Source organism: Mus caroli, unplaced genomic scaffold (genome assembly GCF_978045245.1).
Source record: "Mus caroli unplaced genomic scaffold, Mus_caroli_1 scaffold_3, whole genome shotgun sequence".
NCBI classification, from domain to species: Eukaryota; Metazoa; Chordata; class Mammalia; order Rodentia; family Muridae; genus Mus; species Mus caroli.
The window spans coordinates 75,002,481-75,025,056 of record NW_028227258.1 but is presented as its reverse complement, the minus strand read 5'-3'; the positions used below and the strand labels follow the sequence as shown (position 1 = coordinate 75,025,056).

General features: G+C 41.9%; 1 protein-coding gene across 3 annotated transcripts; it reads right to left on the bottom strand.

Annotated features, from left to right (window-relative positions):
• Cd1d (CD1d molecule) lies at window positions 1-22,576 on the bottom strand. 3 transcript variants are annotated; one of them, XM_085835787.1, is made up of 7 exons: window positions 22,446-22,576; window positions 9,646-9,721; window positions 2,855-3,127; window positions 2,293-2,571; window positions 1,557-1,835; window positions 850-946; window positions 1-761 (listed from the first exon to the last, which is right to left on the bottom strand). In XM_085835787.1, the coding sequence occupies exons 3-7, from the start codon at window positions 3,090-3,092 to the stop codon at window positions 740-742; spliced, it is 915 nt and encodes a 304-aa protein (XP_085691913.1). In that variant the 5' UTR covers window positions 3,093-3,127; window positions 9,646-9,721; window positions 22,446-22,576; the 3' UTR covers window positions 1-739. The 3 variants fall into 3 exon arrangements, with proteins under 3 accessions (XP_085691913.1, XP_085691914.1, XP_021012990.2); XM_085835788.1 differs by lacking the exon at window positions 9,646-9,721; XM_021157331.3 differs by lacking the exons at window positions 9,646-9,721; window positions 22,446-22,576 and adding an exon at window positions 3,410-3,652.

Genomic DNA, 22,576 nt, shown 5'->3' with positions numbered 1-22,576 from the left:
TTTTCATTTTACATCCTATTTTATTTTAAAGAAAAAACACCTTTCAGTCATTAATGCAAAATTTCCATAGAGACTGTGTCCTAAGATGGTCATTATGGCATTTAGAACAAACATTATTAAAAGAGCCACAAATTGGAGGCCCTTGGAGTTATCATTAGGTGGCAGGTTTGTATCTAAGGTAGCAAACATTTGCAGATATTTGCATTCACTTTTTAAAATCTGTGTGTGTCACACACACACATACACACAAGCCATCACACACAAGCCATTTTTCTAGTTAACTTGAAAAATACTGTTGGTGTTGGATTTTACACTTGCCAACAAACTCCAAAGCTGTATGTCACACACACACAAATCCATTTTTCTAATCACCTTGAAAAATACAGAGTACAGCCAGGTTGCCGTTGGACTTTACACTTGCCAACAAACCCCAGAGCGTCTGTTTGGGCAGGAAGTGTGCTTTCTAGTTCAGTGCAAATCCCATAAAATCCTCCAAACAGCTTGTTTCTGGCAGGTACACACATTTGCAGTTGTGTTTGTTCTAAACTACGGCAAACTGAAGAAACAATTCAAATAATTAACTTCTTATAATTAATGTTAAAAAGAGCATACTGGTTGCTCTTCACTTCTTCACTTCTTCAGGATTCCTCTCCTTCATCCCCAGATCCTGAGCAGACCAGGACTGAAGTCCTAGAGCCTGGAAAGTCTGAATTTCAGGAGAGGCAGGTGTAAGGAAGAGTCACGGGATGTCTTGATAGGTGCTGGAAGAAGAGAGAGGCCATTAGGAGAGAAAAGGAAGGAATGAAGGAGGGATGCTGAGGGAAGGAGATCATGGACAGGGAGACTTACCTTCTCCTTCTCCAGATACAGTAGACTACAGCACCCACCACCACTAGCATGATTAGTACTATGAAGACGATCAGGCCCACGGGTGCTTGCCTGGCATCTGGTTTGGAAGAATACAATGTATCTCTCAACAGAAAACCAATACCTGTTTCAAGTTCCCTAGTCTAATTTAAAGTATATCCTTTTTATTTCTCATGAGATTAGACTGACCATTTCTTGTCAGGATCTGGCTACATGCTACCCAAACAGGTGTGACTCTGTCTACCTCCAGTCCTTTCTGTGTGAATCTGGGTAGTTACCCTATCTTAGCATCAACGTCTTCATTCTTAAACTCAAAATAACAACACTTGCTTCAAAGCTAAGTGACAAGTGGATGTAGGGGCAGCAAAGTGTCCAGTGCTCACCCAGGACACGCCCAATATACTGCAGCTATGCCTTGGGTCCTCTCTACTGGGGAATGGATCTTCCCATACTTCTTTATTTGCCACTGACCTCTGGATCTTTTTAGTTTCTGGGTCTCCTTTCTTCTTATACAGAGAACATCTTATCGCAAGTCTTTTGGGGCTTCTTTTTTTATCTAGAATTCCTTCCTTCTAGCTCTTCTATAATAGTTAGGGGCTTCATTTCTGAATCTAGGTCTGTTCAACTTTCACTCCATGTTTGATGGCTGCCTCTGCTCACTGGCAACCCAGGCTCCAGTTCTTTCTTACCCCAGTAGAGGATGATATCCTGCCCTCCTAGGCTGCTGTGCTTCACCCTGCAGGCCAGGCCAGCTTCCTCTCCAGCCTCCACATCCAGGGTTGCTTGAAGATACCATGTCTCATCAGCATTTGGCAGGAAATCACCTCTGTGAGTACCCTGTTGCTCCTGGTCACCCCGCATCCACATCACCCACACAGGTTTTGGGTAGAAGCCAGAGACATGACACACCAGCTGCAGATGGCCATGTGCAGAGCTGGGGACACTGGACAACCAGGCCACTGGCTTCTCTGTACTCATCAAGAGAATAAGAAAAAAATTTTAAAGCAAGAAATTTTATATTAGGGTCTCCAGGTCTCCTATCAAGTTTATGCTTCCCACAGGCCCACCTCTGGAGATGAAGTTGCCTATTAGTTTAATCCATTTGTCTCCCTCTGGTTAGGAAGACCATCCCTAATACTTCTACCCCCCTCCCTGATCTGAGCCTCCTGTAGCCCTCCTCTGTACTCTGGAACAATCTGAATTTCAGCTGATACAGCCTGCCTCAAATATGGCATGGCTCAGTTTTCATCCCCAGTGTTGATTTAACTCAATTTAGAGAACCCAAGAGTGGCTGTCAGTGAGAAAAATAAACCCCACAGGCCTTAATCATCTCTTCCTAGGACTTGCCCTTCCTCTTCAGCTGACAGTGATCTGAAAACCTAGATGGAACCAAGTGGAGAGTCAGGGTGAAAATAGCCAGCTGACCTTGCTTCTCTAGGTCTGACTTCCCTGCCTCTAGGAGACCACGGACAAATTGGGGGCAGGTGTCATTCAGGAGCATCTGCACGGTTGCACTTGTCCCTTGATCAGCGTTGAGCACTTTGATGGGCAAGTCTAACCAAGATGGGGCCCCTGGGACCGTCTGCCAGGACGTTCCCTGGAATCTCACGGCATATTTTCCTTGAAATGCTACGTGTAAAAAGCTTTCCGAAGCATTCCCAGGGTACATTTCACAGCCCGCAGACAGCTGGATCTCAATGGGATCTGTAAGGAGGAGTGGCCAGAGACCAAAGAGTTCATGATTAAGGGGTTTGGAAAAAAGGAATTGGTATGAAGATTATAGTTAAGTGCCAGTTGAGGGAAATGATCATGGTGTCCTAGAGCAGAAACGGGCTATTTTTAGAAGGGACAAGGGTTACTTTTAGACAGAAGTGAAAACCATAAGGGTGGACAGAGAAGAGAAGCTCATCACTATGCCCACAGTTATCCAGCTGGGGTCTGGATCACTCTTGCCCACTGGGTTCAGGGTTCCAATCCCTCCACTCACAGTGTTCTTTAGGTGACATCATTTTGACTAGTTCCTGTATGTCCCTGGTAAAGCTGACTCGATAGACTTGAAACATATGCTGCAATGTCTCCCACTGCTGGTTACTCAACTTGCCCTGGGACCATGGCTTGGTGAAGCTGATGGTGGCTGAGTCATTACTCCAACGGTGAGTCTGCAGATCCCCCAGCCAGACCACGCTGTCTGTGCGGGACCAGCTTCTGTTTGCAAAGGAAGACATCTGCAGGCAGCGGAAGGTGTAATTCTTTTGCTGGACTGGAATCAAAGGAAAACGAAAGAACTTAGCGAATGGGCTCAGTCTGAGGTCAGACTGCAGTAGGAAAAAGCTCAGCTTTAGCTGGGCTTGGGGAAGGAAAGGCAGGCTCAGTGTAGTTCTGAACTGTGCTAAGCCCTGAGCCGGATCCATACATTGCTCCTCCCACTTGTTGCTGCAAGCTGGGAAGCCCACCTCCACCAGCCCACTCCTGCAGAGAGCTTGTAGCCAGCCTCTCCCTCCCTCCCATCTCTAGTCGATTGTGTGCGCTTTTACTCACTCACCTTCAGATTGTCCCCAGACCTGTAGGAATGCCCACAGCAACAGGCAAGGTAGGTACCGCATAGCGCCAGAGGGCTACACAGCCCTGGGCTCCGACTTCTGCGCTTTACTCTGCTCCCCGCCCTGTACACAAAGGCTCTAGGGGTTTTGGCACAGAGCCAGCAAAACCCGGAAGGAAGCGCAGGCAAGATTGGTAAATTACTCTTTGACAAAGCCAAACCCCCTGGTAGTTGAGGGTTGGAGTGCAGCTTTAGTCAGAACCGCTACACAAACCACTTTTCAAAAATAATAATAATAATAATAATAATAATGTCTTTCCGCTATACTAAAGAATGAGGTTGAGACTGTCGTCTCAATATCGAAAGCAAGACAAAGTTGTATTTCTGTTACTACTCCGATGGTATTAAAAATGCAAGGGGAAAAATAGAAGGGACGTTTTGGTCTAGCTAGCAGGGGCTGTCTGCAGGTGCTCCATTTACAAGTTTGGATCCTCTCAGATATCTATAAATATTACATTAAAATAATGATAATAATAGATGTGATTCTTATAGTGGTTCATTGAGAGGACAGGACTAGGCGGGTTAAGTTCCTTCATAGCTTTCGTATGCCCACAGTTTCCCATGTCAGATTCTTTTTCCCCTTAGCCTGGTGTCTGTTCTCCCTTGCCTTACCTGCCCTCTGGCTGTCCCGACTCCATTTTGGGAGAGTACAGGCATATTTTATTTTGTTCTATATATTGTACTGTCATGATTGGCGAAAATCGAAGACTTGTGGCAGTTTGATGTGAGGAAAAGCCAAAAGTGATGCGCTGTGCCCCCTTGAAGCCCTTCAGCACAGCGAAAACATGTGCCATACACCTGCAGACAGACGTCTTTCCCACTCACTCGCAAAGAACGAACCTCTTGTTTTTAGAGAACAGAGGTAAGATTACCAGACGCACCTGTGAGTTTGTACGGCCATTCCCAACTTCTCACGCTTAAAACAAGTAGTGACAAAAACAGTTGCTCAAAATTTCAGTTACTGTGAGAAAGGAGAAGTCATCCTTGGTAAATCGGGCTCCTGCAGCATCCTGATACCATCTTCCTCGTTCCTTTTTAGTCACCCTGTTGTATGCTTTGCTCTGTCTTTTTGCCTTGTCTCCTAAGTAGGCCTCTTCTCTGTCTCTACCCTTAACATTACCGCAACCTTCTGCTTCAACTATATGAAATACCTTCCACAAAGTAGAAAAAAAACCATCATCGGTATAGCCTCTAGGATCATTCAGCTCCTGCTCTGGCTTGCCTTGGAGCATCGTTTGGGACCCTACTCTCAGTCTCACATGCTTTCGTCCCTTAGATACAGCTTCTTCCTCAGATCTCTTCACAAATAGACCCCTTGGGGAACTCTGACCTCCAAGCGCCTGCCTAGTGTCCATTCAGACTTCAAACTCCAGTGTAATTTTCTCAGAGAGCCTCCTCAAGCTTCCCAGACAGTGTGAATAAAGACAGGAAAGCTAGCCAGCCCTCTCCACACACTGGGCGGCAGCTATCTTTGTGGGCCTTTCTTCCTAACACATAGGCCGTGTAATTACAGAAATGTTAGTTTGACCCCTTCGTTGTCCCCGCTGGAGGCTTGTCAGAACATGAGAATCACATTGCCTAACCTGACTCCTCCCATTCTGCCTTCACCAACCTTCTCTCCTGGGTCCAGTGTTGTAAGAGTCCTAGAGGGCCGGCTTCTCCCTCCTGGCTGTGCTCCTGGAGGTGGCTCTAATCCACTAGACCTGATTTTACTGGACATTGCTTCCAACAGTTTGAGAAAAGTTTTGTTAAAAAATAAAAGGTTAAAACAATAATTAATTTTTTATAGTTCAAAAGCATGATTTGTTTTTATTACAACATGCTTATACCATTTCCCTCTATCCCTTTACTTCCTCCAACTCCTCCCTCATAAATTTAAATAAACCCTTCCTCTCCAGTTGCTTTGGGGTTTCAATCACAGCAAGTGGGGATTCTAAGACAACCTCTCTTGACCCTCCTTTTGCTTTCCTAGTTTCTGTGGTTACTCCAGCTTATATGCTCTCAGCTCAACTTTGGGATCTATGAAAGAGAGACACATGCAGCATTCATCTTTGGGGTCTGGTTTACCCCACTCAGTATAATATTTCCTTGTTCCATTATCTACCTGAGAACTTCATGATTTCATTTTCCTTTACAGTTCCTTGCTCCTCTTCAATAAAGTATCTGCAGTGCAAGCTAAGGCAGTAAGGCAAGAGAAGGAAATTAAAGGGATAGAAATAGGAAAAGATGTCAAACTAGCCCTATATGCAGATGACATGACATTCCAAAAATCCCACCAGAACACTCTTAGAAATGATCAACAGTTTCAGCAAAGTGGCAAGATACAGATAAACTTCCATATGCCAACAACAATTAACATGCCCAGAAAGATATCATAGACACACTCCCATTCACTATAGTCTCAAAGAAAATGAAATATTTAGGAATAAACCTATGGAGGAAGTGTTCCTACTGTTACTATTTTTTTTAAAAGTAATTTAAGAAGCATTACTTATAGATCTTCTATGTAAGTCTGTTAGAGTTCTGCTATGAGTTTACCTGGGCTCCTTTGTTTTTGTTTTTAAGTTAGAAGGCTTTTTATTACCGTTTCAATCTCCTCATTTGCTATGGGTCTGCTTAGGTTGTTGGGCTTTTCTTGGCTTAACCTTGGTGGTTTGGATGAATGGAGAAATACATTCATTTCTTTTAGATTTTCAAAACGAATGGAGTGCATGGTTTTAATATATTACATATATATTCTGAATTTCTTTGGCATCCATCTACTTATTCTGATAATTTGGGTCCTCTTCTTCTTTCTTTTGGTCAATTAGTCAAGATTCTGTTGATTTTGTTGTTTATCTTCTCAGAGAACCAACTCTTAGACTCACTGATTTTTTTTGTATTGTTTTCTCTGTTTCTATTTTATTAATCTCTGCTCTGGTATTTGTTGTTTGTTATCTACCAAACTTGGGATTGATTTATTCTTGTTTTTCCAGCTTTTTTTGGGGGGTGGCGGGGGTTGTATCACTAACTTTTTTTCTGATTTTTTAAAAATTTGCTTTTAACGTATATGGGTTTTTTGCCTACATAAATGTCCGTGCACCATGCAGAAGCCAGAACAGGTCAGCAATTTTCGTGATCCCAGAGTTTTAGAAGGTTGCGAACTGCATGTGGGGGCTGAGAATCAAACCTGAGTCTACTAGAAGAGCAGTCCGTGCTCTTAGCCACTGAGACATCTCTCCAGCCCCACTTTCTGGTTTTTTTAAATGTAGAAACTTAGAGCTATGAAATTCCTACATAAGACTGTTTTCAATGATAGAGACTGCCTGAAAGCATGGAAGGACCACTTCAAAGAAGGACAGAGAGACAAAGAAGGAACAAGAGACAAGAAACCAGAGACAAAGGAGGACGAAGGTCTTATTTGTCCTGTTTTCATTTTTTGTTTAGTTCCAGGAATATTTTTCTTTTCTGATTTTTATTTTTGACCCACACATCATTCAGTGATGAGTTGTTCAATCTCCATGAGTTTGTGAACTTATTAGAGATGTGCTTAATGTCTATTTTAAGTTTCATTGCATTATGGTCAGATAGACTACAGAGAGTTAATTCAATTTTTGCTGAATGTTTTTAGGGTTTGTCGTGTGTCACCGCATGTGGTCTGTTTGAAGAAGCTTTCATGGGCCACTGAGAAGGTGTGCACTCTTTGGTGTTTGATATCTGTTAAGTTCATCTGATGTGTTATTTCCTTTGTTACTTTTTGCTGATGATCTGTGTGTGCATTAGAGAAAGTGGGGGTATTGAAATCGCTTATTATCAATGGGTTGACATTAATCTGTCTTTAATTCAGTAGGAGGCTCTTCATGGAACCTGAATATGGTGCATATATATTTAGGACTATGAATAATGTCTTCTTGGTTAATTATTCCTTTAATTAGAATGAATTATCCCTCTTTGTCTATTTTCTCTGGTGAGAGAAGAGCAACACCTGCCTTCTTCCTGATCCCATTTGAGGGGATGGTTTTTCTCCTGTGCTTTCAGGTGGTGTCAATCTCTAATTCTAAGATGAGTTTTTTGTGTTCAGCAGAAAATGGATTTTGCTTTTTAATCCATTCAGGCAAGCTGAGTCTTTTGATTGGAAAGTTAAAGCCATTAACGTTTAAAGTTATTAGTGAAAGGTTTGTATTGGCTACAGTCATTTTGAAGTTTTTGTTTGCTTGCTATTTGTGTCCTTGTTGTACTTTATATTTCAATAATTATAGCTTCACTTTTTTTTTTCTACAGGCCCCTCACTGTGCTTATCTCTATCTTTAGTCTAAAGAGTTATTTCTTGAATTCTGTTTAGGGTTGGTTTGCTAGATATAATTGTTTTAGCATGTTTAGGTCACCGAAATGTTTTCTTTCTTCTTCAACCATGGCAGGTTTTTTGTTTTGTTTGTTTTGTTTTGTGTTTTTGTCTTTGAGTACAGTAGTGTAGGTTGGTCATGATCCTTTAGAACGTGGAATCCATTGTTTCAGGCTATTGTGGCTTTTAAGTTCCCATTGAGAAATCAGGTATTATTCTAATGAGTTTTGCTTTATATGTGGTTTGTATTTTTCTCATAGTTTTCAATACTTTCTTTGTTCTGTATAGTTAGTGTTTTAACAATAATCTGCCAGAAGCGGTTTCTTTTCTGGTCTTGTCTACTTGGGGCTTCCTGCATCTGTGTGGATGTGTAATTTTTTTAGCTGGGAGAAGTTTATAATCTTGTTAAAGATCTGGTCTATACATTGTCTTCTTCCTCATCTATGATTATAGTTGGAAGATTTGGTCTTTTTATGGTGTCCACATTTTCTGCTTCTTCTTTTTCCTGAGTTTTTAAATTTTTTTCAAATTCTTTCTCTGTGTGGCCTAACTCCTCTGCTTTGTCTCCGGGTCCTGATATCTTGTCTTCCATTTGATCCATTTTTCATGTATGCCTTTCCTATGAGTTTTTTTAGTTATCGTGTTTTTCTTTTTCTCTTTTTTTTTCTTTCTCTCTTTTTTTTTTTTTTTTTTTTGATTTTTGAGACAGGGTTTCTCTGTATAGCCCTGGCTGTCCTGGAACTCACTTTGTAGACCAGGCTGGCCTCGAACTCAGAAATCTGCCTGCCTCTGCCTCCGGAGTGCTGGGATTAAAGGCGTGGGCCACCACGCCCAGTTTATCGTGTTTTTCAATTCCATCTCATTTTAGCTGAGTTCTCTTTGATGTTTCTATCTCTTTATTGAATTTGGTTCTCAGGTCCTGGATTATCTGTGCTGTTACATCTTTCCTATATTTGTGTTTTCTTGAATACCATTCAGGCATTTATTCTTTTTGGGTTCATTTTCTTTATGTTCATCAAGCTAGTTGTGTCTTCTTTAAATTCCTGAAGTCTTTGATGAGGTTTATGATTTTTAAAAAAGATTCTGTGTTATGGGGTTCATTTTTCACTGGAGAACATTTCTATAGGACTCATGGATTTTGAGGCAGGCATACTGTCTTGACCGTTCATGTTTTTATGGTGTGACATGGTCATATAAGCTTCTTGTGTTGACTGTGAGTCTGAGGTCAACACAGCAGACTAGGCTGTGCACACAGGATATGCTACTTGGCCTGAACCTGGAGGTCAGGAGAGGTGCAGACAGGACTCATCAGGCTGAGCCAGGCATGTTTGCTGTACCTGGTGTAGGCCTGGGATTTTGGGAGGTCTCTGCAGTATCCAATCCCAGCAGACTCATTAGGCTGGGCCAGAGCACAAGATGTGTAGCTCTGGCTGAGCCTGGAGTGTGGGTCTGGCACAGCAGCTAAAGGGTGCCTGGAGTTTGGTGGAGCTCTGCCAGGATGTGCACGTAGGTCGTCTACATCTCTGTACCAGATGGGCTGACAAAAAGATAGCTGGTAGGACAAATACAGGGTCTGATGAATTCCAAAGGGAGAGGAAAGGTTCAAGAGAAGTTCATGGTCTCTAGCAAGCAGCCAAGGGCAGACTGGAGTTGATCCACTTTTAGTTCTTGGGATGTGAATTTTCATGGCATATCTTCTAACTTTTTGGCTAATCAACTTGTCTTTCTATCATGGCTTTATCTTTGCAGTAAGCCTTGTTAAAGTTTCCTGTTTGCCCATGTAAATGCCCTTATGCGATCTGTATATGAACATGAGACTAGATAGCTTAGAGACATAGGGAAACCCAAAGGAACGTACCAATGAAATGACTCCCGAGGACATTCTGCTATGCTCATAGATCAGTGCGTGGCTCAGCCATTATTGGAGGAGCTTTCTGCAGAAGATGGGAAGAAAAACAGAGATACACAGAGAGTGACATACATTGGAATATTCTGTCCTTAGTGGAGTGTCTCCATCAAATTCCTCCCCTCAGAGCTCAGGGAACCCTGTGGAAGAAGAGGCAGAAAGATCGTAAGCAACAGAGGGGGTGGAGAACACCAAGAAAACAAGGCCTAAACACAGCGGGACTGATGCACATATGAGCTCACAGACTGTGGCAGCATGCAGAGAACCTGCACAAGCCGCACCCGACAGGGACCCAGCACTGTGAGGAGAAGTGGACACAGACTCACATCCCTAGACTAGAAGCTCTCTCCAACTGATAACCACTCACAAATGAGAAATTAACCTTTTACCAATGGAGTCTCACTCTTAAGGCCAGGCCCCATGCTCAGCAGTAGATGGCTAACAGACAATAAACTCAATGGTAGTTTTTGAGGTTAGTCTCATAATTCTTTGTTGGGGCTTGTCTTTTCTTTTTTTCTACCCTATAGGTCCTTTGCATATATATCATGGTTTTTGGATTTGAGTTTTTATGGGATTTCTGTTTGTGTGAATTTGTGTATCTCTGTATCTCTATATGTTTCTGCAGGTTTTTCTTTACCTATTTTTTCTTTGATTTGTTTGTTTTATCCTATTTCGGTCTGCATGTTTTTTCTTTATCTAATCTTATATTATTATCATTATCATCATCATCATCATTATATATGCTCATTTGTATCCTAATGTGAAAGAAAAAGAAAGGATGTGGATTTGGGTAAGGGGAGTAAGTGGGGAGGATCTGAAAGGAGTTGGGGGAGGGGACCCATAATCAATATATTATATTTTAAAAACCTATTTTCAATTAAAGCAAAATTGTATCACAATTTCTTCTGCCGAGCTCTTAGAGTACCAGATGGATAGTTCTTAATTTGTAGTCAATATTGTTCATAATTTACCAGCTGTGATTTACTTTATATAGACAATAAAATGTAGTCTCAAACTAGACCATTTCACAAGCCTGAGGTTTTAATTCCTTCTGGATATCTTTTGTTCTTCTAAATCTTATCTAAGACTCTATCAAAGTTTCTCATCCCCAAACATGGCTTTAAAACAAAATATCCTTATACTTTTGTTGCAGAACATATACACACCAGAGGACCCTTCTTAAAGAGGAGACCTCTTTTTTAGGTTGTCACCTCTTATCATCCCATGGCAGAGTCTACTGGTCCCTCAATGATGTTAGAAAGTATTGCCCAACACGTAGAACCAGAAACAATCAATGTCACATTGTCAGCTCACTCTTACTATTTCTGCCTCCCTTTTTTTTTATAGGCAAGCTTCTTTGAGCTTATATATAAAATGAGCATTCTAAAATCAGTAGCCTTTTCCCGTACTGATGACAAACAGATGGAGAAAGACATCAAGGAAACCAATCTTTCATAGTAGCCTCAGGAAAAATAAAATATCTCATGATAACTCTAACCTAGCAAGAAAGACTTCACGTAGTAAAAACTTTAAGACATTGAATGAAGAAGTTGAAGAAGACACAGAAGATGGAAAGATTTTCCATGTTCATGGGTTGGAAAGACTAATATAGTAAAAGTAGATACCCTACTAAAAGCAGCCTACAGATTCAACACAATTCCCATCAAAATTCCAAACTTAATTCTTTGCAGAAAATGAAAAGCAATTTTTAGCTTCATATGCAAACACACACACACACACACAAACCCCAGAATAGCTAAGACAATTCTTAATGATAAGAGAAATGCTGGAGGGATCATACCCCTGTCAAGTTGTACCACAGAGCTAAAGTAATAAAAATGGCATACTACTGGCATAAAAACAAATACATTTATGGTGTTTAAGACCCAGACATAAGTCCACATGCCTATGAACACCTAAATTTTGACAAAGAAGTTGAAAATACACACTGGAAAAAAAAGAAAGCATCTTTAACAAAGGATGCTAGAAGACTGGATGGCTGCATGTAGGAGACAAATAGATCCACATTCATCACCAAACTCAACTCTACGTGTATCAGGAACCTCAACATAAGGACAGATACCCTGAGTCTCATAGAAAAGAAAGTGGGGAATTGCCACGGGCTGGCTCTGTCGGAGCCCCTCAACCTGGGGGAGAAATCAGGGTCCTGTTACTTGGGTGGGCAAGGAGTTGGCGAGTGACAAACAGACACAAACACCAGAGAACGTGTTGGATCTGAATGTAATTTCTCAAAGTGAGCATCAGACTTACATTACAGAAGAAAACAAGGAAGTTAGGTGATATATTAAGGTCATCTGATGCATAATGATTCTTTATACAAAACAGAGAAAGGCATACATAAAAGCTACCAGGAACCAGGCAGTATTTACAACTGGGATAAAAATCAGCCCTACTTAAGATCAGCTTATTCTTAGAAGCCAGGGGTAAGGGCTTTATGCCCTTGCAATAGTTCCAATTCTAGTATATTGTATAATCCACCTTCTTCCTAGGCCACTGTAAATTCCTATATATGACAGTGACTCAGCTGTTATTCTAAGTATTTACTCTAGTTCCTTCTTCCTAGGCCATTGTAAACTCCTGCATATGGGAGTGACTTAGTTGTTATTTTAAGTATCTGTAGGGAACCTCCATTTAACAGAGGAGTCCACCAATTTTCTTCTAATATGTAATGTAGTCTGCCATACATGACTGTAATGAGAATTCCAAGTTTACTTTGTAGAACTTTCCCTGATATTTCTACTCTAACCCAGTAAACTGCAACGCCTGATTTCTTTCACTATCTCTCTTTCAACACTGGAGGCATTTCGTCTGAATAAATAACATTCTTATGAAATTCAAAGCCCAAGGTTGGCTCAACGATTGCCTAGGATATTGCAACACCAGTGGAGGCCAGGAAACAATGTTCAATCTAACTTAGCTATTTGTCAAATCAGTCCTTGGAGGCACTTTTAATAAAACAATACTGAAAGAAAGCAGTCTAAACCCTTTACCAGTCTATTGCAAGGACATATCTGGACCACATCCGTGTTATGGAACGCCAAAGACTCCAGGAGACCAGTTTCCATGAAACTTTTTGCCTCAGGACTGTGGCCAAGCTTTTGGACTTGTCACTCAGACTCCACTGGAGTGGGTGTGGCAGACAATAGTCCTGAACTCACTGGTACAGGAAGTGCTTTCTGACAGAACACCTATAGACAAGTGCTGAGAACAATTAATAAATAAGACTGCATAGAGCTGAAAATCTTCTGTATGGCAAAAGATACCATCATTCAGGCAAAGTGGCAGGCTGCAAAATGGAAAATTGTTAAAGAACAATTACACATGTGTTACTGGATTAATAATATCATGGAAAAGAAGAGTACATAAATCAATGACATAACCACTCTGTGGTATGGTTAAGGGGAAGGCTTTATTGTAGACAGGAGACAGAGAACACTCAGGCATCTGAAAGAGTTCAGAGCAGAGAGAGAAATCAGTAGACTGAGCATGGCCAGCAGACTGGACCTGACCAAGTGAGAAGCAGGAGCAGAAGAGAGAGAAAGGGTGAGGAAGAGATGAAGACAAGACATAGCTAGAACAGCAGGGTTATAAAGAGAAGTGAGTGGCTAGAGGAAGAGAAGCCCATAAGCTGGAGAAGTGTACAGTTGGGGTAGCTATGTACCTGTGATACTGAGAGAACATGGAGGCCAATGTATGCTTTGGTATTCTAATAGGCACCATTGTAGAGAGAATATCTTGCGTGTTGTATGAATGCATCACCTGTCAATTAAAAAAACTATGGCCTATAGCTTAGGCAGGAAATAGAGGTGGGACATCTGGGAGGAGAAAAGAATTCTGGGATAGACCCAGGCAAGAGACTCAATGGAAAAACATGATGAGACAGACACATAGTACCTGAGCACAGGTAACCAGCCACGTGGCAGAATGTAGGCTAGAATAAGTGGGATATTTTAAGTTCTATCTAGTCAGAGAAGATCCTAGCTATACGGCCAGGATATTTGCAAATATATTTTGAGTCTGAGTTTTATATCTGGAAGCATGGGGCTGGGAGGAAGATCCAGGTGTAACTTCAGCACACCATTTTTAGATTTTGCCAGTAATAAGGGAGATGACTCCTTAGTAGAGCAGAACCTGCTTCACGAGTTCCTGAGGAATGATGGCCTTTGTCCAACGGCCGTAATTTGGGGACATAAAGTTTCCTTTGGACCTGACAGAGATCAATGACCAGGTAGGCAGAGAGTCACACAGACTCTCTGGGTTTTGTTTACAGAAAAAGAAAGAAAGAGAAAGAAAGAGAGAAAGGAGAGAAAGGAGAGAGAGAAGGGAGGAGGAAGAGGAGGAGGAGGATGGAGGGCGAGAGAGAGAGAGAAGTGAACAACTTTATTTTACAGTTTGCTGTCTTTAAAGGACAGGGTTGTGTAAGTAGGAGGGCCAGGCCTTGCCTGGAGATTTAGAGGTTACAGGGCTCAGAGCCACCGCCTGAACAGATTTCCCGAAACTGCTCATCTCACACACTTTCCTTCTGGCTCTCAGAGTACTCTGTGGTGTTCCACAGAGACATGTGAAAAGCCAAGGGGGACAATTAACTGCATCTCAGGTTGGCTTTGAAGGAAGCGTTACAGGCCTCTGTATAACAACAACAACAACAACAAAAAAAACTGGATACAGAACTCAAATGATAGCATTTGATACTCTGAGTCCTCAAATGATAAGACATAAATGCCTGAGAAACACATAAAGAAATGTTCAACATCCTTAGTTATCAGGAGAACTGCAAGTCAAAACTACCTGGAGATTTCAACTTAAATTCAGAATGGCCAAGATGAATTTATAAAAAGGACAGTTCATGCTAGCAAAGATGGGGATAAAGGGATCATTTATTCACTGCTGGTGGGAGTGCAAATCTGTACAGCACTGTGGAAATAACTGTGGTGGTTTCTCAGGAAGCTGGGAATAACCTATCCCACTCCCTCCTGGCCACGTATCCAAAGGACTCCACACCCTACTCCAGAGACACTTGTTTTCCATAGTCTTGGCTGCTCTACTTATGATAGACAGAGAGTAGAAATAGCCTAGATGTCTGTCAATGAAAAAATGAATAATGAAAATGTGGTGCATTTACACAAAGGAATATTATCCTGCTCATTAAAAACAAACAAAAACAAACAAATGTGAAATTTGCAGGTAAATGGATGGAGTGAGGGAAAAAATCATCCAGAGATAACCCAGACCCAAAAATATGGTATGTATTTATGTAGCTGTTACCTTGTTGCTAGATATGCCATAATCCATTTAACTGTTGGGTTCAGGTGGGAGGCAGGAAAACTCTCCTCAGAAACAGAGCTTAAAATGAAAGCTTTATTTTCTGCATGTGCAGGGAGGCAGCCAGTTTGGGATCTGAACCTCATTCCCAAAGGGAGATCTTACTAATGGAAACAGGCGGCAGGTTCTGACAAAAATCACACCCTGCAACAAGTCTCATGTGGGGAGTTTATTAAGAGGAAGAGGAATAGAGGCTGCCTCTGAACAGAAGGAAGAGAGGAAGGGATGGAGGAAGAGAAAACAGCTTTTTATCGGGGACCGTGGCTCATGCACAAGTGGACAAGTGCCTCTGGGCGTCTAATGATGTGTCTTCTTTCAGGGTCCCTGGGAGCAGGTTGTAAAGATGTCTGATTGTCAACATTGTCCGCAGAGTTCCTTTCGGTTGTCTGTGAATGTGCCTGATAGCTAACACAACATTTTTAAAGCATGAGGGATAGGGATGGGCTGTTGCATTGATCAAAAATATTTTGACACAAGGGGTTAAACAAGGAAGTTAACATTGATGACTGGGCCTTATTTGGGTCATCTGATTTCAAGGTCCTTAAATCAGCTTTTGCTGTCAAGTCCCCTCCTGGACTCTGACCTGGAATTTAGAGTGGTAAAGGGACAAAGGAGTGGGCAAGCTGCACATAGGCAATCAAACCAAGACAGGCAGTACATTTATGACTTGTGTGCTTTAGTTTAGAAAACAGGATAACAGCATCTCCCTTCTTATTCCATCCCTTACTGGTTAACAGACAAACATGAGACACCTGAGAAAGCAGGATAGGACTTGGGTCTGGGGTCTGGGAACATGAACTCAGTTTTGATCCTGCCAGCAAGACAGAACTTATTCCTGAGATGGCTGAACTTGGGAAAATGCCTCTTAACAGTAACCATAGAGGTTAGATACAAAGAAGGGACTGGGCAGAAGGGAGGATCTCACAAGGAAGGGGAAATAGAATATAGAGTTATGTGGTGTCTTAGTTAGGGTTTCCATTGCTGTGAAGAGACACCATGACCAAGGCAACTCTTAAAAAAACAATATTTGCTCCCAGTCGGAGGACAGTGACCTGCCCTGCAGGGAGCGCCATCTTGGCTCCGGGACTCCGCCGAGCTTAGTCTGTACAGGTCAGAGTGGGGACCACGGGGGCAGACGGCTTCTGGGACAGGCGGGAGCCACAGAGCTGCTGAGGCAGCACCCTTTTGGGGCCGCAGACATCCGGCACCCTTCCAGCCGGAGGACAGTGACCTGCCCTGCAGGGAGCGCCATCTTGGTTCCGGGACTCCTCCGAACTTAGTCTGTATAGGTTAGAGTGAGGACCACAGAGGCAGACAGCTTCTGGGACAGGCGGGAGCCACAGAGCCGCTGAGGCAGCACCCTTTTGGGGCCACAGACATCCGTCACCCTCCCAGCTGGAGGACAGTGACCTGCCCTGCAGGGAGCGCCATCCGCCGAACTTAGTCTGTACAGGTCAGAGTGAGGACCACAGAGGCAGACAGCTTCTGGGACAGGCGGGAGCCACAGAGCCGCTGAGGCAGCACCCTTTTGGGGCCACAGACATCCGGCACCCTCCTAGCTGGAAGACAGTGGTCTGCCCTGCACAGGAGCCCTCTGCCTCAGGAGCAGGGAGCACATCTTGGATCCAGGACTCCACTGAACTTAGGAACTTAGTCTGCACAGCTGAGAGTGTGCACCACAGAAGCCTACAGCTTCTGTGACCTGCCAAAGCAACACAGCATCTGGGAAAGGTCCTGTTTTCCGTCTTCTTCTTCGGCCAGGAGGAGGTCCAAACGCCAGATATCTGTACACCTTCCCTTTAAGAGGAAAGCTTGTCAGCAGGGAGTGCTCTAACCACTGAAACTCAGAGGAGAGAGCCTGTCTCCCAGGTCTGCTGACAGAGGATACTCAGAATCACCAGAAGAACAACCTCTGAACAGAGACAACTATAACAACTCCAGAGATTACCAGATGGCGAGAGGTAAAGGTAAGAATCTTACTAACAGAAACCAAGACCACTCACCATCATCAGGACCCAGCACTCCCACTTCGCCCAGTCCAGGGCACCCCAACACACCTGAAAAACTAGACCTGGATTTAAAAGCATATCTCATGATGATGGTAGAGGACATCAAGAAGGACTTTAAAGAACTACAGGAGAACATGGCTAAAGAGTTACAAGTCCTTAAAGAAAAACAGGAAAACACAACCAAACTGGTAGAAGTCCTTAAAGAGAAACAGGAAAACACATCCAATCAGATGATGGAAATGAACAAAACCATACTAGACCTAAAAAGGGAAGTAGACACAATAAAGAAAACCCAAAATGAGGCAACACTGGAGATAGAAACCCTAGGAAAGAAATCTGGAACCATAGATGCAAGCATCAGCAACAGAATACAAGAGATGGAAGAGAGAATCTCAGGTGCAGAAGATTCCATAAAGAACATCGGCACAACAATCAAGGAAAATGGAAAATGCAAAAAGATCCTAACTCAAAACATCCAAGAAATACAGGACACAATGAGAAGACCAAACCTAAGGATAATAGGAGTGGATGAAAATGAAGATTTTCAACTCAAAGGACCAGCAAACATCTTCAACAAAATTATAGAAGAAAACTTCCCAAATCTAAAGAAAGAGATGCCCATGAACATACAAGAAGCCTACAGAACTCCAAATAGGCTGGACCAGAAAAGAAATACCTCCCGACACATAATAATCAGAACAACAAATGCACTAAATAAAGATAGAATACTAAAAGCAGTAAGAGAAAAAGGCCAAGTAACATATAAAGGCAAGCCTATCAGAATTACACCAGATTTTTCACCAGAGACTATGAAAGCCAGAAGATCCTGGACAGATGTTATACAGACATTAAAAGAACACAAATTCCAGCCCAGGCTACTATACCCAGCCAAACTCTCAATTAACATAGATGGAGAAACCAAAGTATTCCACGACAAAACCAAATTCACATATTATCTCTCCACGAATCCAGCCCTTCAAAGGATAATAACAGAAAAAAAACAATACAAGGACAGGAACCACGCCCTAGAAACAACAAGAAGGTAATCCCTCAACAAACCTAAAAGAAGACAGCCACAAGAACAGAATGCCAACTTTAACAACAAAAATAACAGGAAACAACAATTACTTTTCCTTAATATCTCTTAATATCAATGGACTCAACTCCCCGATAAAAAGACATAGACTAACAAACTGGCTACACAAACAAGACCCAACATTTTGCTGCTTACAAGAAACTCATCTCAGAGAAAAAGATAGACACTACCTCAGAATGAAAGGCTGGAAAACAATTTTCCAAGCAAATGGTCTGAAGAAACAAGCTGGAGTAGCCATTCTAATATCAGATAAGATTGACTTCCAACCCAAAGTCATTAAAAAAGACAGGGAGGGACACTTCATACTCATCAAAGGTAAAATCCTCCAAGAGGAACTATCAATCCTGAATATCTATGCTCCAAATACAAAGGCAGCCTCATTCATTAAAGAAACTTTAGTAAATCTCAAAGCACACATTGCACCTCATACAATAATAGTGGGAGACTTCAACACACCACTTTCACCAATGGACAGATCATGGAAACAGAAATTAAACAGGGACACAGTGAAACTAACAGAAGTTATGGATCAAATGGATCTGGCAGATATCTACAGAACATTTTACCCTAAAACAAAAGGATACACCTTCTTCTCAGCACCTCATGGTACCTTCTCCAAAATTGACCACGTAATTGGGCACAAAACAGGACTCAACAGATACAAAAACATTGAAATTGTCCCATGCATCCTATCAGATCACCATGGACTAAGGCTGATCATCAATAACAAAATAAATAATAGAAAGCCAACATTCACGTGGAAACTGAACAACACTCTTCTCAATGATACCTTGGTCAAGGAAGGAATAAAGAAAGAAATCAAGGACTTTTTAGAGTTCAATGAAAATGAAGCCACAACATACCCAAACTTATGGGACGCAATGAAAGCATTTCATAAACCCTTAGCCAGACTAACTAGAGGGCACAGGGAAAGTATTCTAATTAACAAAATCAGAAATGAAAAAGGAGACATAACAACAGATCCTGAAGACATCCAAAACACCATCAGATCCTTCTACCAAAGGCTATACTCAACAAAACTGGAGAACCTGGATGAAATGGAGAAGTTCCTAGACAGATACCAGGTACCAAAGTTGAACCAAGATCAGGTTAATGATCTAAACAACCCTATATCCCCCAAAGAAATAGAAGCAGTCATTAATAGTCTCCCAACCAAAAAAAGCCCAGGACCAGATGGGTTTAGTGCAGAGTTCTATCAGACCTTCAAAGAAGATCTAATCCCAGTTCTTCACAAACTATTCCACAAAATAGAAACAGAAGGTACTCTACCCAACTCATTCTATGAAGCCACAATTACTCTGATACCTAAACCACAAAAAGACCCAACAAAGATAGAAAACTTCAGACCAATATCCCTTATGAATATTGATGCAAAAATCCTCAATAAAGTTCTTGCTAACCGAATCCAAGAACACATCAAAACAATCATCCATCCTGACCAAGTAGGTTTCATCCCAGGGATGCAGGGATGGTTCAGTATATGGAAATCCATCAACGTAATCCAGTATATAAACAAACTCAAAGACAAAAACCACATGGTCATCTCGTTAGATGCAGAAAAAGCATTTGACAAGATCCAACACCCATTCATGATAAAAGTCTTGGAAAGATCAGGAATTCAAGGCCCATACCTAAACATGATAAAAGCAATCTACAGCAAACCAGTAGCCAACATCAAAGTAAATGGTGAGAAGCTTGAAGCAATCCCTCTAAAATCAGGGACTAGACAAGGCTGTCCACTTTCTCCATACCTATTCAACATTGTACTTGAAGTCCTAGCCAGAGCAATTCGACAACAAAAGGAGATCAAAGGGATACAAATTGGAAAAGATGAAGTCAAAATATCACTCTTTGCAGATGATATGATAGTATATATAAGTGACCCTAAAAATTCCACCAGAGAACTCCTAAGCCTGATAAACAGCTTCGGTGAAGTAGCTGGATATAAAATTAACTCAAACAAATCAATGGCCTTTCTCTACACAAAGAATAAACAGGCTGAGAAAGAAATTAGGGAAACAACACCCTTCTCAATAGTCACAAATAATATAAAATATCTTGGCGTGACTCTAACTAAGGAAGTGAAAGATCTGTATAATAAAAACTTCAAGTCTCTGAAGAAAGAAATTCTAGAAGATCTCAGAAGATGGAAAGATCTCCCATGCTCATGGATTGGCAGGATCAACATTGTAAAAATGGCTATCTTGCCAAAAGCAATCTACAGATTCAATGCAATCCCCATCAAAATTCCAAATCAATTCTTCAACGAATTAGAAAGTGCAATCTGCAAATTCATCTGGAATAACAAAAAACCTAGGATAGCAAAAACTCTTCTCAAGGATAAAAGAACCTCTGGTGGAATCACCATGCCGGACCTAAAGCTCTACTACAGAGCAATTGTGATAAAAACTGCATGGTACTGGTATAGTGACAGACAAATAGACCAATGGAATAGAATTGAAGATCCAGAAATGAACCCACACACCTACGGTCACTTGATCTTCGACAAGGGAGCTAAAAACATCCAGTGGAAGAAAGACAGCATTTTCAACAAATGGTGCTGGCACAACTGGTTGTTAACATGTAGAAGAATGCGAATCGATCCATTCCTATCTCCTTGTACTAAGGTCAAGTCTAAGTGGATCAAGGAACTTCACATAAAACCAGAGACACTGAAACTTATAGAGGAGAAAGTGGGGAAAAGCCTTGAAGATATGGGCACAGGGGAAAAATTCCTGAATAGAACAGTAATGGCTTGTGCTGTAAGATCGAGAATTGACAAGTGGGACCTCATGAAACTGCAAAGCTTCTGCAAGGCTAAAGACACCATCAATAAGACAAAAAAACCACCAACAGATTGGGAAAGGATCTTCACCTATTCTAAATCAGATAAGGGACTAATATCCAATATATATAAAGAACTCAAGAAGGTGGACTCCAGAAAGTCAAATAACCCCATTAAAAAATGGGGCTCAGAACTGAACAAAGAATTCTCACCTGAGGAATACCGAATGGCAGAGAAGCACCTGAAAAAATGTTCAACATCCTTAATCATCAGGGAAATGCAAATCAAAACAACCCTGAGATTCCACCTCACACCAGTCAGAATGGCTAAGATGAAAAATTCAGGTGACAGCAGATGCTGGCGAGGATGTGGAGAAAGAGGAACACTTCTCCATTGTTGGTGGGATTGCAAGCTTGTACAACCACTCTGGAAATCATTCTGGCGGTTCCTCAGAAAATTGGACATAGTACTACCGGAGGATCCAGCAATACCTCTTCTGGGCATATATCCAGAAGATGTCCCAACCGGTAAGAAGGACACATGCTCCACTATGTTCATAGCAGCCCTATTTATAATAGCCAGAAGCTGGAAAGAACCCAGATGTCCCTCAACAGAGGAATGGATACAGAAATTATGGTACATTTACACAATGGAGTACTACTCAGCTATTAAAAAGAATGAATTTATGAAATTCCTAGCCAAATGGATGGACCTGGAGGGCATCATCTTGAGTGAGGTAACACAATCACAAAGGAACTCACACAATATGTATTCACTGATAAGTGGATATTAGCCCAAAACTTAGGATACCCAAGATATAAGATACAATTTGCTAAACGCATGAAACTCAAGAAGAATGAAGACCAAAATGTGGACACTGTGCCCCTTCTTAGAATTGGGAACAAAACACCCAGGGAAGGAGTTACAGAGACAAAGTTTGGAGCTGTGATGAAAGGATGGACCATTTAGAGACTGCCGTATCCAGGGATCCATCCCATAATCAGCTTCTAAACGCTGACACCATTGCATACACTAGCAAGATTTTGCTGAAAGGACCCAAAGATAGCTGTCTCTTGTGAGACTATGCAGGGGCCTAGCAAACACAGGAGTGGATGCTCACAGTCAGCTATTGGATGTATCACAGGGCTCCCAATGGAGAAGCTAGAGAAAGTACCCAAGGAGCTAAAGGGATCTGCAACCCTATAGTTGGAACAACATGATGAACTAACCAGTACCCCGGAGCTCTTGTCTCTAGCTGCATATGTATCGAAAGATGGCCTAGTCGGCCATCACTGGAAAGAGAGGCCCATTGGACTTGCAAACTTTATATGCCCCAATATAGGGGAATGCCAGGGCCAAAAGAATGGGAATGTGAGGGTAGGGAAGTGGGGGGCGGTATGGGGGACTTTTGGGATAGCATTGGAAATGTAATTGAGGAAAATATGTAATAAAAAAAAACAGTGAAAAAAAAAACAATATTTAATTGGGGCTGGCTTACAGGTTCAGAGGGTCAGTCCATTGTCATCAAGGTGGAAAGCACTGCAGCACCCAGGCAGGCATGGCGCAGGAGGAGCTGAAAGTTCTACATCTTGTTCTGAAGGCACCCAGGAGAAGACTGTCTGATGGGCA